General features: G+C 53.2%; 1 protein-coding gene across 1 annotated transcript; it reads right to left on the reverse strand.

Moving 5' to 3' along the window:
• Window positions 1–25: 25 nt before the first annotated feature.
• On the reverse strand, window positions 26–12904 carry GATA5 (GATA binding protein 5). Its single transcript, XM_032705304.1, has 7 exons — window positions 12646–12904; window positions 11437–12036; window positions 9094–9260; window positions 3537–3662; window positions 2531–2618; window positions 1847–1971; window positions 26–843 (listed from the first exon to the last, which is right to left on the reverse strand). Exons 2-7 carry the CDS (start codon window positions 11954–11956, stop codon window positions 688–690), a joined length of 1182 nt encoding a protein of 393 aa, XP_032561195.1. The 5' UTR covers window positions 11957–12036; window positions 12646–12904; the 3' UTR covers window positions 26–687.
• Between the last annotated feature and the right edge of the window lie 5185 nt (window positions 12905–18089).

Here is an 18089-nt window from a genome sequence, read left to right on the forward strand (position 1 = left end):
TGCCTAAAATAACAATGAGAAACTCTTTGTTTGGAGCTGGAAAGGGAAGAGCAGTGTGTTTATTTCATGTATGACTCATCAGCTCAGTGTTGATACGCGAAACGCTTCAGAAGCTAACACTCTATAGAGATGATCGTTTTTAATATAAAACAATAAATGTTTAAAACAACCGTTGCTTTTTTTTTTTTTCTCTTTTCTTCCTGTTGTGGCCAATAAAACATAAGGCAGGCCACATAGTTTACATTTTAATAAAATTAAGTTATTTGGTGCCATGTTATTACAGTCTTTATTGGAAAGTGGAATAAATTGCACACAGAGGAGACGTAGGAGGGAGAAATCACTGCGAATAAACATAGATTCTGGGATGCATTTATTTGCTGGTTTCATCTCAAAGGAGGAAGGCTTTCCCCGGGAAAGTGGAGGTGGCCCCGGGGTTCTGGCCTTGGGGAGGCAGCCCTGGGTTGCTGCGGGGAAAGATGAGCTTTTTGGGGAGCTGTTGCCACAGCAGAGCCATCCCAGCCCCATCCAGCTTTTCCACATACATCCTCCAAGAGAAACCTGTCCTGTGGCTGTGGGACACCCTGCAGTCCTGAGGCGCTGGGGCAGCCCGTCCTCCTGTCCGTCGGCCGTTTGCGGGGCCAGCCGAAAACATTGGTCCCGAGGCTTTTTGCTGGAGGTTGAGGGTTTCTAGGCAAGTGCCAGGGCACACCAGGAGTCCTGTCGAAGTGGCACACTCAGCCCAGGCTGCGGGGCCATGGTGGTGGGGGAAAAGGTGTAGTCCTCGGGCTCGAATTTGAACTCGCCGTGGCCGCCGGCCAGCGCTTCATCCGACTGGCTCTGTGCCTGCCCCAGGGAGGGAAGAAGAAAGGCATTAGAAAGCCAATAGTTTTTAGCCAACAGGACACTCAGCCCTGTGTCATAGCACAGTGGTGGGATTAGGATGGAATAGAGTGGGTTATCCCTGATGCCTACAGCTGTCCTTCGGAACAGCCTGGAGCTGGGCAGGAATGGTGTTCCATTCCAAGCAAGCACAATACCCAGGCAGGGAGGAGGCATCTCAGGGCCCATCTGTATTTATTTATTGATTAAATATGTCCAGTTTGGAGATCTCTAGGTGTGGGTATATTTTTTCAGAGCTCAGAACAAACCAGATTTCTTGGTTTCAAACCAAAAAAACCCCCTATCCCATACGGTGTAACTGGTGCTGCGCCAGGTACTTGGGTGCTGGGGCTGAGCTTCCCCTCCTTGCACATGTGTCCAGCTCAGTAAGAGCTTAGACTCAACATAAAGACAGTGTTGGGTCACAAAATTTTGATGCGTGGCTTGATTTAGACCCGTTTTTTCCTCCATCAATATTAAATAGCAGCCAGCCCCAAAGGAAAGCTCAGGGCACAAGGACCCTGAGGCCTCTGGCAGCATTAGAGGTCTGTGGTCGCTGAGCACCTCAGGGCTATAAAGTGCAGACAATGTTTGCCCAGGGAGCCTTTTCTTGGGAACTACAGAGGATTCCACCCTGGGATGATCTCACCAACTCAACAGGGTTGTGACTACCAGGATTTCAAGGCAGAAGATGGAAATTAAACTCAGCTCTGCACTGAAGCCTTTTCACCACCAATCACCTCTCACAGCAGGGCTCAGACCTCCCAGATGAAAGAGCTGATGAGGAGCCAACAGGCTGGAGCCCTTCCTGGTCCATGATGTCTTGGCTCATGCCCCCTGCTTTCCTCAATCTGAGGCAGCAATGACCTAATTTCTTAACCTCATCAGGGCCTCCCAGGTCAGTGGCTGTGGAGGTGTGTGGATCATCCAGCCCAGCAGGGGATGGCTGCAGGTCCCTGTGCCTCACCTGGGACACTGACACGATGGTTTGTCCGGGATACTGCGAGGTTGTGCTGGGCTCTGATTTTAAAGTGACCGTGCTGTCTGAGTTGGTGATGGAAGAAGGGGAGTTAGTGGCCGAAGTTGTAGATCCTGGAAGATAATTGGTAGAGGGTGGTGAAGCAATGTAGGCACAAATCTGCTCTTAAAGAAATTTATATTTTAATGACAATAATCATATCTCATGGCGTGACCCTACTGTTCTTTCTCTACCAAATCTCTGTCAGTGTAAGTCTTTGTATTTGGCTGCCAAGATGCTGATGGAGGAGGAGGGAACCCTTTCACAGTCTGGCAGTGCTGGTACAGGATGGATGGGCTAATGTTGAATGCATCATGATACATTCCCCTCAATCTTTAATATGCCATTCCTACCTGTATTTTTTCCCATTACTCAGTTTAGCCCAAATCTGCTTGAACATGGGCACTGCTGGACTGCATCTGGGTATCCACATAGGAACCCCACAGGAATATGACAGGACTGGGATTCCCACCCAGCATCTTCCTTTCACATGAGAATAAATACAGACCCTAGATCTAAAACAATCAGTGGAAAAAATCATAATATTATTTTCTAATTATCTATTTCTTGCAGAAGACATGTTGAGGTGAACTGTGCTCCAAGCCCTCAGGATGGATGATAACAGCACTGTACCTGTTGAGGCTTTGCCTTTGGTAATGTTTTTAGGCTTCCTTTTCCTCGTCTGGATGCTTTCCTTTTTCATGGCCAGAGGTCGTGGTACCTTGACATTCATAAAGTTTGGAATCATTAATATTGTATTTTGCTCAGCTCCTTTCCACACGTATTGCTCTCCTATTTACATGCTGTAGCTCATGCAAAGCACCTAAAGTCCTTGTCCTTCACTGAGTGCTATTTTTCTCTGCAACAGGCCTTGGCTGGAAGATGTATAAGGCTAACAGCTAAGGTTTTCCCACAGACTTTGTTTTTTCCTTTATTTCTTATTTTTCTTTTCCTGATTTATTAGTGACCTTAATGGCAGGGCCTTATTAAATTACACTGACACACTGAGAGCCTACATGGCTCAGATGGAACAGTCATGGGGTAAAGAGACTTCAACCCTTATGGCAGAAGTTTGAAGAAGCCTGTATGGAGGGATGGAGTGTCCCCTTTGGCTGATGGGCATGTTATCAACAGTTCCCATCCTCTGTGGATAAATGTCATCAGCCAGCCTCCATGTGGGCTCCTCAGCATCCTTCACACATTCTCAATTAGCACATATAAAAGTTTGGGTTTGGGGACCTTCATTCTCCAGCTACTGGAGCCTGGTAAGCTTCCTTTGTCATAGAATCCTAGGACAGCTTGGGTTGACCAGTTAGTCCCAACCCCTCTGCCATGGACAGGGACACCGTCCACTAGACCAGGTTGCTCCAAGCCCCGTCCAACCTGGCCTTGAGCACTTCCAGGAATGGGACATCCACTGTTTCTTTGGGCACCCTGAGTGTTTCAGTATCCCCTTAGCCTTATCCTGCCTGGAGAACCCCAGTAAACTGAGCTTTTAACTGTTCAAGGAGACAGGACTGGGTTTCAGCTCTTCTGGGTCCAGTCTAGGGGCTGGTCCCTCCACACCTGATCTCCCAGAGCTGCTGGGCAGTGATCCCAATACCCAAAGGGTCCCTCCCAGTGTGGACATGTTCCTCACCCCATGGAGCTTCATGTACAGCCCGCAGGCGTTGCAGACGGGCTCCCCTTCGGCGTTCCTTCTCCAGAGGGTGGTGTTGGTTGTGTGGCAGTTAGTGCAACATAGGCCAGCACGTCTCGATGAAGACTTAAAAACAAGCAAACAAACACACGAGTGCACACATAAGAATGATGAATTTGGAAGTTTCCTTTCCTATAAAAACAAAATCTCCAACTACGCCATTTTCCTGGAAAACGTGAAACACGCGTGATAACCAAATTCAGATCAAAGAAATTACATTCAAATGAGATCACTCTAATTTGCAAGTGGTTTTTTTTGTTATTGAGATCTATAAACATGGCAAGTATCCTTGCAACTCATTTCACAAACTTCCAACAAATCTTCTGGAAGTGATCAGGACTCAGAGCAGAGAGAACTTCCCTCCAGGAGATCCACTTAGATGGAGAAAGAGATGGAAAATATCAGCTGGACTTCAAAAGCATAAAGAAAACTCCTCATGCTTTACATGAATTCCTCTGTTTTTCTGCACTCAGAACTACTGCTAAAGTTAGCAACATCCCAATTAATCTCTGGTTTAAGACAACTGGAATCAATTGGCTGAACTGAGCAGAACTGAACTGAACTGGTCCATGGTGACACCAGGGAGGTTATTCTTCACATCTCACAGATCATCTGTTCTCTTAAAGGCTGCAGAAACACCCTGCAGACATTAATTAATGACATATTTTATGAGTGCAGTGATTGCTGGCTCTGAAATATTAATAATTCCAAATGGAGAAGGAAAATGTTCTGGCAGAAGCAGCAAACTCATTTCTGACAACTTTCCTCCAAGCCACTGGAAAATTCACCTCTCTCTTTATACAGACTTGTCTGCTCAGTAGACATTTAATTTGGAAGTGTCTGAACACTAAGTATTAAACCTATTCTAGTAAAAGATCTCACTAGGTATAAGATACCTGTGGCATAAGTAATATCTCAGGCTCTCCACATTCAGGTGTGTAAAGATGTTCTTCAACCTCAAGAAAAATCACTTTGAATCCACTCAAAGGCAGATGATAGGTGATGCAGGCAATAAAGAACTCCCTGTTTGTTTATTTTTCCATTATTGTTTGATATCCTGACTGAGCAATATAACAAATGAGGTGGGAAGAGTAGGAATAAAAATGAAATGTTTTTACAAGGTTAGCAATCGCACAAAGATCAGCTTTGAGTTTCAAGAGGCACAAGTGACATGGCCAAGGTTTGATTCACTTGTTGCTCAGCAAAGAGGTCTCAGCAACTATTTGCAAACAGTGGTATTGCTTTGGAAATTACTCAGCTTTCAAGAAATAAACCGGGCAATAATAATAATACATGGGGGTGTGAGCTGACAAGCCTGGCACAGGGGATGAGATAGCAGACCTTGTCTCTAATATGGGACATGGTGTCACAGCAAGATCCTGGAGCAGCTACAGCCTTTCAGCTGCTGGGGCTGTGCCGTTCATCCTGCAACTGATGGGAGCAGAAGAAGGTGAACACTTGATGGGTGGAAGGGTTCTGAGGTCCAGCTCCTGCTATGGGCACAGAGGGGAATTTGGAGGCACTCATCCAGGAACAGCTGTTCCTGGTGCAATCTGTCATCGCCTGTGGATGGGAGGAGGCCAATTAAAAGCCTTTTGGAAAGCCCCAAAATTTCTGGGCCACTGCTGGTCCCTGGGAGGCAGGGACGTGCTGTCCCTGTTTCACACAACATTTTGTCTGCAGCTTGCAGGTGAGATGGCAATGAGACCTGTGGCTCTGGTGACCCAAGGGCAATACCAGTCCTGTCAGAGCTTGGCCCACCCTGCCAGCATTGCTCATGGGCTTCCTGCTGGGGCAGTGACATGTGCCTTCTGCGTCTCCTGCACAACACTCTGCAGGCTGGCTCCCCCTCATGCAGCCAGGGAGAGAAAAAAACATCCTCTACCACCAAATATTACAATTTTTATCTGAGAAACCCCATGAGAACCTGCCCCTGCACCACAACCTGCCAGATTAACAAGAAAGAGACAGTCAAGGCTACTGTTGCTCACTGAAGGACGAGGGTACAATACATTATTGCTGGTTTCCCAGCAATTCTCTTGAAAGAAAATGCATTTCTGCCTGGCTCCACCCCGCAGCCTTTGTACCATTCTGACCTTGTCTAGGAAGTTGTTGACTTCAACATTGTGCTCAGTGTTTATTTATACAAATGCAGCATACACTCAAACAAAAACTCTTCACTGACCGGGCTTGACAGCCAAGTGCTGCTGATAAGCTCAAGGAATGGTGAGTTGGTGCCTATCAAATCAACCACGTGTAACTGCTGCTTTGAGAGCCCAAAAAATTCAGAGCCAACAGGGCAGGTCTTTCCAAGGGAGATCAAGCCATCAGAGACTTTGTTTCACCTCCTTTTCAAAGGTGGAAAAGAAACCGCAGGGTTTCACAGGAAAAAAGAAGGCACTGAAGCCTCAGATTTAATCAATGCTTCTCTGTCCCCCTTTCCAGCATGACTGAGGGGATCTGTTGTTTACAGGAAAAATATCGTAGCAAAGTGTGCTGAGATATCTGAGCTCAGCTCCTGAAAGTGGGCAGATCTGAGGCTCAGAGCCAAAGGCAGCAGCATCCTCTGAGATTTGTCTTTGTTACTAAGGCTCTGGGCAAACCTGCACTTTGGATGATGAGGGAGCAGCAGGAACTGAAGGGCAGGAGAAATCCAAGGCACACACCATAAGCACTGAGTGGTTCTAGGGTCCTGTTAGATTGCCCCAGGCCCGTGAGCAGTCCCACCCCCACCTTCTGCAAAAGTGTCACCAAGCCCATTGTGCATTGCAAACTGTAAAGAAGGACAGGCTGAAACCTCCTGAGCCAAAGTCAAAAAAAAATAATCCTTGAGCCAAGCCAGAAAAACTCAGCTCCAGGTTAGTCCTTTAGCTCAGGATTGTGTGGGAGCTGCTGAGCACAGGACAGCTGCTGCAACTGCCCCCCTTTGCTGTACCATGCAGGGCAGATCTCCTTGAAATAGGGGGGGAATTTCAAGTGTGAGATGCAGCCATCCACCTCCACCAGCTGCTCCTGCTGGCAAAAGTGATCTGGCTTTTCAGACTGGATCTAAGGTATCTTGTGAAACACGCCAAGAAACTTCGGCTACAAAAGGTGCTGCCTAAAACAAAGCGCTGCCTCCATCCTCCTCTAAGACAAACCCTTTCTGCCAAAAAGCCACAGTGCTTTGAATCCAGACACGGGCTGTAGCAGGATGGCTGTCCCTGCTGCATAGAGGATGTCACCCTTATCTCAAAAAAAGAAACAAAAAATGAAGTGGAAACTACACTACGACTGCTCGCCCTCTCCCACGCACGAGCAAGGCTGAGCGCGGCCGTGCTGCGGGACATCATTCCCGCAGCGATATCTGGGCCACGTCGTGTTCTCCAGGGCTTTCTGGGGGACTTTGCTTTGTGAAACACGAGTCAAAATAACTCCCAAGGCGGCGTCTACGTACAGAACAAAGGTCATAACGTAAAGGACAAAAGCAACCATTTTTCCTTCCCGTGCCCTTATTTCGCTGCACTGTGGAAGCCAATTTCATCATTCGTGGCATGTGTTCACTGCTCTGCTCCCACCCAGCCTGTGTGGGTGAAGCAGGGAAGACATCCATTCCCTGCTATGGAAATTGTTTGGGAGAATAAACATCCCAAGCCACAGGGGTGCAGGTTGCTCCCTCTGCGGTGGGTTTGCAGAGTTCACCTGGCACCCTCTTGTCCATCATCAATAGATCCACTGAGGTACAATTTGCTGCAACACGACATTTCAAACCCTTGGGGAAACCCAAGATTTTGAAATGTTTCACTGAAAATTCAGGATGGAAAGTCAAAATTGCAGCCCCTTTTCTAACCCATAAAACAAATCCCCTCAAGTATTTCAACCATAGGAAAGCGCTTCCCCTGGACAAGAATCAACCCTTTAATTTGAGCTTTAACTTAATTGTATTGATTGCCAAATAATGATAAAAAAGGTTGGAAGTACTTTGATAATTCCCAACTAATTTGCTCATTCCTGGGGAAGTGGTCTTAATTCTGCGAACAGAAAATTTTGTTGGAATGTTTGCCGAAAAAAATTTATGCCGAAGAGCACTCATGGATGCCGTGGATGAGGCTCGGACAGGGTGCAGGCAACGCACGGCTGCCTCCCTTCCCATGCGCCACAATAAAACACTGAGGAGCAGAGAGACCTCGCCGGTTTCCTTAGGGAAAAGCTGTTCAAAAGAACTCTGGAAGTTCATCCACTGACGCTTTTGGATGCCATTCCAAAATGTGGAGCTGAATTTAAACTGGTTTGCGCCTCCTTCTATGCACGGATTGTGTTCGCTCTGAAGAAATCGGCGGCGCGACTCTGGGATTTGCGGCACAGCAGATTTAATGTCATCGCATTAGAGGAGACGGGAGGGTTTTGGAGAGACAGGCAAATCCTGTCAGTATAATGCTAAATATTTCACAGAAATGCCTTGATTTTTATATGATGAACAGAAAAGGTGGATTTTCTCTGGAGCTACCACCCATTTCATTTTGCAAATCCAGATCTGCACTTCTGGAATCGGAATCAGAATGAAACATCTTGCTCAGTCTCAACTTTCTTTTTCTTAAAGGTTTTCTTGCACAGAAACTTGTCTCTATTGGGTTCTTGCTAATAATTTATTTTGCAATACAAAAAAAATAACTGCAGGAATACACCCTGAGTGAAAGCTCAAGAAGCTCCCAGCTGTTCCCCAGCACAGCTCCAACAAACATCCTGTTTTTAATGACGGCTTCTGATGACAGCCTCTAAAACCAAAACTGTTACCACCAAATTTAAACATCCCAAAGCGACTGCACAGAAAAAAAAGGAGGCGCCTTTCCTCTCTCTCCGTGGGATCCCAATTGGAGGAAGCCCAATATTATACTGGGGGGGGGGAAATTAGTGTTTAACCTTCAGGAAAACTGGGAACTGCCAAACCCCCAGTTTTCCCCTTAGGCAGGCAGGGAACTGGGCCCCATCCTGCTCCCACTGCAAGCAGCCACAAACCTGCTGGGCCAGCTCAGGACCAGCCCTGCCTCCTGTGCAACTACCCTGCCTAGGCTGCATGTGTCTGCAGGAAGAACTAGGAAATAATAATGGTAGCAATTATAGAATAAAAAGCAATGCACCCACTGCAGGAATGAAGCCAGGGGAAGCCCACTGAGTCCCAACCAGTGGCAGGGCTGACTGTCCCTGCCTGGCTCTGGTGCAGACCCTCTGCAGCCCCAGAACCCCTTCAGTCCCTGTGGCTCTGTTTCCCCTGCCCACCAGTCATTGCTGGGGCAGCAATCTCTCTGGTTTCATCCCATTCCCGCTGACCCCAGCCGTTTCTGCACCACAGCAAGGGTCTCCTGCCAGTGCTGATGGGAACTGATCTGTGGGAGGACCGAGAGTCAAACAGATCCTAACACAAGAACAGAGACCTCAACAGTGCAGGCACCGAATCAGCCCCCCGGCCCCTGCCCCCCAGCCACCCCCGGGTGTGTCCCGGGGAGTTTCCCCCTCTTACCAGCCTCTTCTGCGGCTTGAGCGGCCGGTTGATGCCGTTCATTTTGTGGTAGAGCCCGCAGGCGTTGCACAGGTAGTGCCCGGTGCCGTCCTTCCTCCAGAGCGGTGTGGACATGGCTCCGCAGTTCACGCATTCCCGGCCATCCCCGGGGAACTCCTCGAGGTACTCTGGAAGAGACACACACGGCGTAAGGGTCAGGAGCCACCCCCACCGCACAGGGGGACCCTGCGGGAGAGAGTCTACAATCCTCTTTGCCCCAGTACTGGGGACAATCCCGGTCCGGGGAGAGTTTCCCTCCAGCCTACCAAGTGTGCACCAAACCCCTTTATTCCTTCCACACTTTGATCTTTTAATATTTTGCTTAAAGACAACACATTCCCCCATCCCTTCCCTGAAAGACCCCAAAGAGCAGAACACGACTGGGGTCTCCCTGGGATGGGAAGGGGCCGGGATTCTACCAGTGGGAGAAAGTGATGTTACGCCGGGATGCAAAAATAAATGAGAGAGGAGAAAAAATGAGACCGTTTTCCTGATTTCTATCAAGAGAGAGGGGGAAAAAATGGGACGGTTTTCCTGATTTCTATCAAGAAAGCCCTGAAGCCGCTGGCCGGCGAGAACGGCCCGGCCGGGGAAGGTTCGGGGCTGCCCGTGGAGCGATGCCGGGCTGGCTCCCCGGGAGAGCATCACCGGCCGGCCGCGACCCCAGCTCCTGCTAGCGAGACTCTTCCTCACTTTTTGTCTCCCCGCAAAAAAAAAAAAACCAACAAAGAAAAAATTAAAAGAAGTCCCTGGAAGGAGCCGCGGGGCAGCTGCGAACACCGTCCGCGGTCCGTCCCTGCCCCGCGGCAAACGGGCAGCCGGAGCGAAACCAGGGGACCCCTCAATCATGAGTCGCTCTCTTTCCTCCTACTGCCTTTATTTTTTTTTTCTTTCTTTTTTTAAAGTAACTTCCTCTGCCTGAACTGTTATTTTCTTCCGAAGAAAAATACGCCTTTAATTTTTTTTTTAAATAAATCGTCTATCGTATTAATAATGATCCAAAGGAAAGGAAATGGGAAAAGAACAAAACTTAAAAGGGGGGGGGAATGGAAAATAAAAATGAAAGGTAAAAAGAAAAGTATAAAAAATTATTGCAGTAATTATTTACATTAAAAATAAATAAATAAATAAAAGAATAGTTTGGACTACTTAAGAGCCGTTTACACTATTCAAGAGCAAAAATAAACGGCACAGAGGATGGCGACCGCTCTGCCGGATCCTAAAGCACCGAATTCAAAGAGCAGAAAAGATTTCTGGGGCATCATCTCTGGCAGGACGATCCCTTCTCGCACAACGCAAAGGATTTTCCCAGACAAAGAGAAGGTCCTGTAAAGAAACCGCTGCCAAGCACCTCCGGCGTGGGAGGAAAAGCCGAGCCGGTGAGACAGCCCGGTGGGGAGGGGGCTGCTTCCCTGCTCTAACTTTGTTCTTGGGGTGAAGATAAGATAATTCGGTTCACCGCAGTAAAAATGATAACGCGACTGAGGTCTTGAAGTGGCTTCTAAAGGACTTTGCAAACCGCAACCGGAGGAGGCTGATGAAGTGCCCCCGGGGTTATAAACCCTGAGCATGCGGAGTCCTGTTAAATCAAGCCCAAAACTTTATTTGCTTAGAGTTTGGTTTAAAAGGACTTTTGGTGTGGATGCAAAGGAATTGAAGTGAGGTTTATTGTTCAACGCCTGAGCGCGTTTCAGTGTCTCCCCAAAGGCCGCAAAGGGATGCAGCTGCCGACCTGTTTGGGCGAAGGTGAATAAGGAGACCGAGAGTCTGTTCAAATATAAACTAATTTACCACAATAAATTACTTAAAAGGGAGGGAGCTATAAATCTGCCCCGCTAATTTAAACACAAGGGTAAGTATTGAAGCACAGGCACAAAGTCGATATTGTGGGAAGGAGATACCGCGGGGGTGGTGGTGGAGTGGGGGAGAAGGGGTTGAACGGCCTCTGCTCCCCTGTCCTCCGGGGGAATTGCTCTGCTTTCAAATGTGGTCTTTGCCCTTCTTGTCACACACGCACACCCCTCCACACATCCCATCTCTACCCAGGGGCAGCCGCACACACCCCGTTCCCAGACCATTTCTCCATCCTGGGGTAAAATCATCTCCTCCTCTGCTGTCGGGGATGCTAGCGGGGCAACTCAACCCGCGGCCGGGCCACCGACACGCCGGAGGGATAGGGATAGGGATGGGGATGGAGACGGGGATGGGGACGGGGCTTGGGACGGGGATGGCCTCCACCCGGCGCCGAGAGCCGGACAACGACTCGGCGCCCCGACAGGTCGATGAGGGACGGCGGCGACCTACCGAAGGTGGACCTGCGGCCCGGTAAGGCCGCCTGCCTCGTCTGCAGGCTGTGCAGCACGCTGCTCTCAAAGTGTCCGGCCGTCCAGGAAGGTGGTATCTCGGGGGTCACGTAGGCGGGGTAGGGGCTGGAGTAGGACCCGTTAACGGAGCGCACCAAGGCGTTGCCGTACTGCTCCCGGCCCCCGCCGCCCAGCAGCAGGGGCCCCTGGTAGGCGCCGTCGCGGCCCGGGGGGCTGCTGCCCGGCGGGCTGTGCGAGTACGAGAAGCCCGACGGTGGGTGGGGGCTGCCGGCGTTGAACGCGGCGGCCTCGCCGCTGCTCTGCCCCCAGCCCGCGGGGTTGCCGAGGTGGCTCTGATGCGGTTCGCAGCCTTGCAGGTAGGGCAGCGTCTGCAGGACGGAGGGCACCCGGGTGGTGGGCACGTAGACGGGCGAGCCGGTCGACGAGTGGAGGAAGTTGCTGGAGTCGTGGGAATAAGCCGACTGGCCATGGTTGGGGGCGAGGGCCAGACCCTGATACATGTTCCGTCCTCGGCGGCGGCGGCTGCTCAGGGCCCGTCCGGCTGCGGCCCGGCGGTGCCGAGGGGCTCACTCAGAGGAACCTGGAGGGAGAACCGACAGCAGCGGGCTGAGACCCGGCACACATCGGGAACCCGATGGCCTTTCCCGAGCCGAAAACGCCTCTTCCCTGCCTCAAGCAAGGACTGAAATTTGGACTATTTTTTTTCCCCCTTTAAACTTTCCTCTGAGCCACGGCGAGAAATAACCTCCTCTGAACGGGCAGCGACCCCGCCGGCACCTTCCCCGGCCCCGCCGCCCGCCTGAGCACCTCCAAGGAGCCGGAAAAAGCCTCTAACAATTAAATTATTTTTTTTCTCCCAAAAGTATTTCCCTTCCCGTCTTTTTTTTTTTTTTTTTTCGGAGTCCAGGGCCTGGAGCGCGGCTCAGGGCCTTGCTGGCGGGGAGGAGGCCGCCCGCGGCGCTGCCCCTCGGGCGCCCTTGCCGGGCGGGATCGCAGTCCCAAAGGACCTGGGCAGCCGTCCAAGATCGGGAGCATCCCCGGTGTCCTCCAGACACCAGCACTGCCGCTTTCCTGTGTAAAAGCTCAGTAACCCTCGGGCAGGCCTCTCCGTGCGGGCGGAGGGCTCGAGCCGCCAAGCCTCGCAGGAGCATCCCGCCCCCCGGCCCGCTCCTCTCGCACAGGTACTCACATGGCAGCGGGCCGGGAGCGGAGCCGGGCACGGCCGAGGGGGCATGGAGTTGTGCTCAGACCATCCAGGGAAATCCCAAGGAAATAAAAATATTAATTAAAAAAAAAAAAGAAGTCGAAGTTCGCGGGGGAGGGAGGACTAAAAAACAAACCAGCAGGACCCCCTGGCAGAGCGGGGCTGCCCTCCCTCCCGGTATTCTCCCTTTCGTCTCCCGTGGGTGCGTCCCTGGCTGCGCCCGGCGGGGAAGTGGCGGCGGGGGCGGCGGCGGCGGCTCTTTACGGCGGCCCCGGTGCGGGCCGGCCCACGTGACGGCCGGCGGGGCAGCCCCGGTCCCGGCCGGGATTGGGCGCCTCCCGGCAGGAGGGGGGGACGGGATAAGTCCCGCCGGCTCCGCTCCCGGCGGGGGGGACGCGCCCGCCGGCTCCCCCCTGGCGCGGGTCGGCGGGCGCCGAGGGGAGCAGGGGACGGATGCGGCCCCCGGGTGCGCCCCGCACCGCTCCGGACCCGCTGGGCGCCCCCCTCAGCAAGGCTGGAGGGGTACGCCCGCCCCCAGGAGAGTTGGGGGATTCCTCCGTCCTTTGCTGGCCTCGCTGCCTTTCTGGGGTTCGCTCCGACCACCCCATCTGGAGGCGATGCCCCCCCTCCCCAGGCCGCCAGGAGATGTTGAGGAACACACCGAAAACTTCCCGGCAGGGGTTCGGTAGCAGAGGATGAGGGCGAGAGGTTTTCTCTTTCGAGCGAGCGCTCCGACTGTGCTTTGACATAAACCCCAGTCTTACGGGGAAGGGGGTCTCAGCCTGCCCCCCACGCCCGCCTGACTTTCTCAAGCGGCCCAGGGCCCCGCCGAGGATGCGGTGACGCTCGCAGCCTGCTCGCTCCGGCCGTGCCCGGGGCTCAATGCGCCTTTACCCGGCTGGGCCACTTCGGAGAGCGGTCCCTCACCGTCCCGTCGGGGCCGCCGGGCCCCGGGCTATCCCACTTCCAGCTGCTCTGCTCTCCCCTGCGGAGAGCAGCAGAGATGGTCCTCCTCCCTGCAGCCCCCCCGCCGGGCCGCTCTGGCCTTTGCGGCGGGGACAAAACCCCTTTCCCCTCTCTCCCTCGTCGGTGCTAGCTCGGGAAGGGACTTCAGAGGGCAAGCCGCTCTTAGTCCCAGCTGCCCGTTTAGCCCGGGTAATTCGGCCGTTTTAACTCTCCTCCGATAGCGACCAGCGAGGAAATAATTTCATCGCTACCGGGATTTGTCCCCGGGGCGCTCAGCAGAATTATCGCGCCTTCGCGCAAAGTTGATGTGTCTCTCCTCCCCGGAGAAAAAGCCACGGCGAGTCTCCCCCGCCGCTCTGTCTGTCTGCCCAGGCGGACAGAGCTTTGCCGCCCGCAGGCCTCTGCCGACGGATCGGGCCCTGCTCGGCCCCGGAGCCCTCGGGCAGCGCAGCCCAGCGCTGTCCGCCGGTGCGGGTCCGACGCCCGGGGGAGCCCGCCCAACCCCTGCTCCCCAGGGACCAGCGCTGCGGGAAGGGTGGGAAATTTCAGCTCCAAAATAAACTGGTGCAGGAATGCCAGCTATTTCCCTCGGAATAATGCAACGCAACTGGCTGGAGATGTATTTATTTGCTCGCGAAAGCGGCCGTTTATGGCTCGCAGGGTATCCTTTGCGCCCGCGGGGCAAAAGGAGAAAACAAAACTAAAACAACAAAAAACCCACAAATAAAAACGTAAAGAAAAAAAAATATTAAAAAAAAAAGAAAAAAACAGGGGACAAAAATTTTTTTAGAAAGGTGGAAAAGCTATAGAAAAAGAAAAAAACAATTCGAGGAGGCTCCAGCCCCGCGGCGACACGGGAAAATCCGTCCCTGAGGAAAACCAGCCCCAATCTCTTAGCGGCTGTGGCAGAGCCACCTCCGGGGTTTCTTTCGTTTCGGTTCGATTGTTAAAAGCGGGGTGAAGCCGTGGGGACGCATGGCTTTCCAGACTTTACAATTTCAAGGTGTTACTTAATTGTGATTTATTCTGGCTATTTTTAATGCTTGAGAACTGCCCACTCCGATCGCTCCCGGCATTCAAATAAATATAAAAACGCTGAAAAAAACGAGGCACTACTAAATCCAGAGAGATTTACCCAGTGAGCGTGTTCACGCCGGAGGAAACCACCGTGTGCGAAAACCCGCCCGTGGACCTGTGGTGCGTCTGTGGTCAGACCCATCTAGCGGTTGGATTTTTTGGTTTATTTTTTTTTAACTAGTTTACCAACCGATTTTCTCCTCCGGTGGTGCCGAAGCTGCCTGGCTCCCTCCCCACCGGGCAGAGGAGACCCGAGGGGCAGCTGGTCCCACGAGCGGCTCCTCCCGCGGACGTGGAGCAGCGCTGAGGGCAGGTGCTCCGACACCCGGGGCTTCGAGCACCACCCGCCGCAGCCGCCGTCGGGCTGGCCCCATATTCCAGTGCCCGCTGGGCGCCGGCTCCGGCTACTGTCACCCACGCGTGTGGCTGTCCACGGGGTTGGATGCCCGTGTTTTGGGATGTTTGTAGAATTTCGAGCTGAGGAAGGCCCGGGTGGGCGATGCTTTAGATGAAGTGGGAGGGAAGGTGCCAGCGTGGCAGCGGCGGCAGCGGCGATGCCCCAGTCCGCAGCCGTCGCACTGTGCCCGGGGAAGTTGACGCCGGAATGCGGGACACAGGGAGCCCGGGATGTGCGGGGACCCTCCCGCAGGGACAGGCGCCCCTCCCCGGGGCTCCCTACCCCACCGAGGACATCCCCTACGTGGCGGCCGGACACCTCTGCCCAGCTCACGCAGAAGATTAGATACAAAATTGGTAACGGAGCACAGGTACGGCTGATGCTCTCTTTTCCATCCCCATTCGGAGCGGGGACAGGCGGGAAGCTCTCCCGGGAGAGCCCAGTGTGACCCTGACAGTACCCGCCGCAGGCTTTGACACCGGTGCACATCCCTTGTCGGGCTCACGGTCCGTTTGACGCGCTCAGTCGGACCCAGCTCTGCTTTTCCAGGGGATACGACCACTTCTTTTGAGGGGGTTAGGAAGGGACCTTTTTCTAATGTCTCCCCGTACCCCCATACCCCACCGTCCAGGCAAGAGCTTGGCTCCCCCTAGGTCCCAGAGGGGCCGGTGCGGCTCGACAAAGCCCCGAGGGAGCCCTGACCCCTCCAGGTGAGGCTCCCCCGGGCCGGGACAGACTGCCCGGCGCCCCGGCCCCTCGGCCCTAATCCCGCTCCGGCTGATTTGTGAGTCCTGCACGGGGGCGGACGCGTGGGAGCGTACTGCGCGGTCCCCGAGGGGGCTTCTAGCTCCCCCCTCCCCCTAAGGAAAAACCAAGGGGAAAAAAAAGGAAAAGGCGAGCTGAGACAGAAGGGTAGAAACGTTCCCGCTCCTGCTACACCGGGCAGGGAAGCAAGGCACACCCCGAGCGGGGAACAGCCGGTTATCGTTCCCCCTCGGTGCGCCGGGAGGTGACAATTAATTGGATACGTCCCCTTTCCTTCTTCTGCCTCTCCGGGGTTGCAGCATCTTCCCCTGGGGCTCAGAGGCGTCTCGCAGCCCCCTGCCTTCGGGGGAGCCGGGGAGGGCGAGTTCCGACGTCAGAATCGAGCCCAACTCGGGGCTCTGCCCTGTGCCACCCGCCCAGCAGCCGGTCCCGAGCCGGCCCCCTTCAATCTCCCCGTCCCGAGCCACCGATGCAAAGCCCATTGCGAGCTTCGTCCCTCAGCCCTGACGGGCGGCATCGGGCTCCTCTCCGGCTCTTCCCCCATCTCCCAGAGGAAGAACGAACTGCCCGGGGCCACAGCAAGTTCCCGGAGGCTGCTTCCCCTGCCCGGTGGGCTGTGAATGGGGGGGATGGATGGGAGGGGACCAGCGGGGTTTGTATCTCCTGGTCCGCATCCCCTTGTCTGCATTGCCCAGTCCACATTCCCTAGGCCACATATCCCGGTCCAGTATCCCTCCATCCTACCCCCAACCCCTTCCTACCCAGTCTCCAAAGGATGGGCTAGTCCCTGGGCTCAGGCACCTCCTGCGGTTGAGGCTGGGCTGATTCCTAAGGCAGTGCTGGAGAGAGGTGATGGACACAGCCAGGGCTGGGAGAGGCCCCGTCCAGCAACAGGCTGTGGGCAAGGGCTGAGCTGCCCCAGCCCAACCAGGCAGGAACCGAGAGGTTTTATGCTTGAAGGAGTGAGGGGATGCCAGAGGACTGTATCTCAAAAGGGTTAAATAAACAGCAGGCTCCACCAAAAAATATTTATCTCCTATTATATGCATGTGGTGGTGGCCCTCAGGAGGGGGGGCTGTGATAGAGGTGGGGAGAAAGTATTTAAATTTTCCCCCCCTCTTGGTCTGAGATCCCATTTTCTTCCTTAGCCCATAAGAATTTCACTGGCCTGGAAAATAAAAGAGGTGCTGTAAAGATGATGTTTCTTGCTGTCCCCTATGGATATGTTTTACTGGGATGCTTCAGTCTCAGCCATTCCTCCAGCCTCCCATGAGCAAAAAATGGCTACAGAAATCACCTTTTTTCCTTCAACATTTAGAGAGTACAAACTATTGACCACAGTGTGTGCCCCCCTCAGGTGGGTAATTTGGCATGGGCCTCCTGAAAGTGACCGTTGCTTGTGCGACTTTGGCTCAAATTGTTTAAAATTCATTTGCTTTCCAGGCTGATTTAACAGAATCTCCAAGCTGTAGAGAAGTCAGAAAATCCTCAGGCTGACAATGGCAGGGCCAGTGAGCTGGGCTGGGGCTGCAGCTCCTGCTGGTGGGAGTACCCTGAGAGGGAAACCACATCTTTTTTGGAGACGGGTAAACTGTGTTTTTAACTCCATGCGTATTTTATTTGGGGGACTCTGAGGGCTCCAGCTTTGCCCCAAGCCCAAAGGACAAGGACTTCCAGCCCAAGGAGGATATCCAGACCCAGTGAGGGGGCTCAGTATTTCGCAGGGGTGAGGGTCTGACTCCGCCTGGGAGGTTCTCCAGGAGTTTTGCCATGGGCGGGAGCAGCAAGTGACTCAGGATCCAACCACGTGGGCACGCTGGGGGACGCCTTGTGTATACAATTTGTTGTGCACGTAAACGTTTGTGGGGTGGAAGCCAGAGGGCACAGCGAGGCACTGGCCAGGCAACAAGAGGCAAAAATCTTCTGTATTGTGTAATGGAAACTATTTCCCTGTACAAACTCCAGCCTGTGTGTGCTGAGCTGGTGGGCTGACGCTGGAGATGCCAGCCCGGTCCTGGCAGAGGCCAGCGAGCAGAGGTCTGATATCAAACCACTTCCAGAGCCTCTGCAGCTATGTGGGGTTTCCACCGTGCTCCCCGCTGCCATTATGGGCAATAAACGGGGAAAGGGAAAAAAAAAAAGAGGCTATTTTGGTATATTAACCTCCTTGTGGCCAGGTGAAAGGTTAAATTCACATGATTCATTGGCGGCTGAGAGACAGCAC

This window comes from Chiroxiphia lanceolata, chromosome 17 (genome assembly GCF_009829145.1).
Source record: "Chiroxiphia lanceolata isolate bChiLan1 chromosome 17, bChiLan1.pri, whole genome shotgun sequence".
Lineage (NCBI taxonomy): Eukaryota > Metazoa > Chordata > Aves > Passeriformes > Pipridae > Chiroxiphia > Chiroxiphia lanceolata.

What these genes read in the sequence shown, in the direction of transcription:
- GATA5 (XM_032705304.1), bottom strand. Translation starts at nt 11,956, where the DNA reads ATGTATCAGGGTCTGGCCCTCGCCCCCAACCATGGCCAGTCGGCTTAT. An exon ending in GGGCCGCAGGTCCACCTTCG is followed by an intron (nt 9,261 to 11,436) that starts GTAGGTCGCCGC and finishes TGTCTCTTCCAG; the next exon opens with AGTACCTCGAGGAGTTCCCC. An exon ending in CCATCGTGTCAGTGTCCCAG is followed by an intron (nt 844 to 1,846) that starts GTGAGGCACAGG and finishes TCCCTGGGGCAG; the next exon opens with GCACAGAGCCAGTCGGATGA.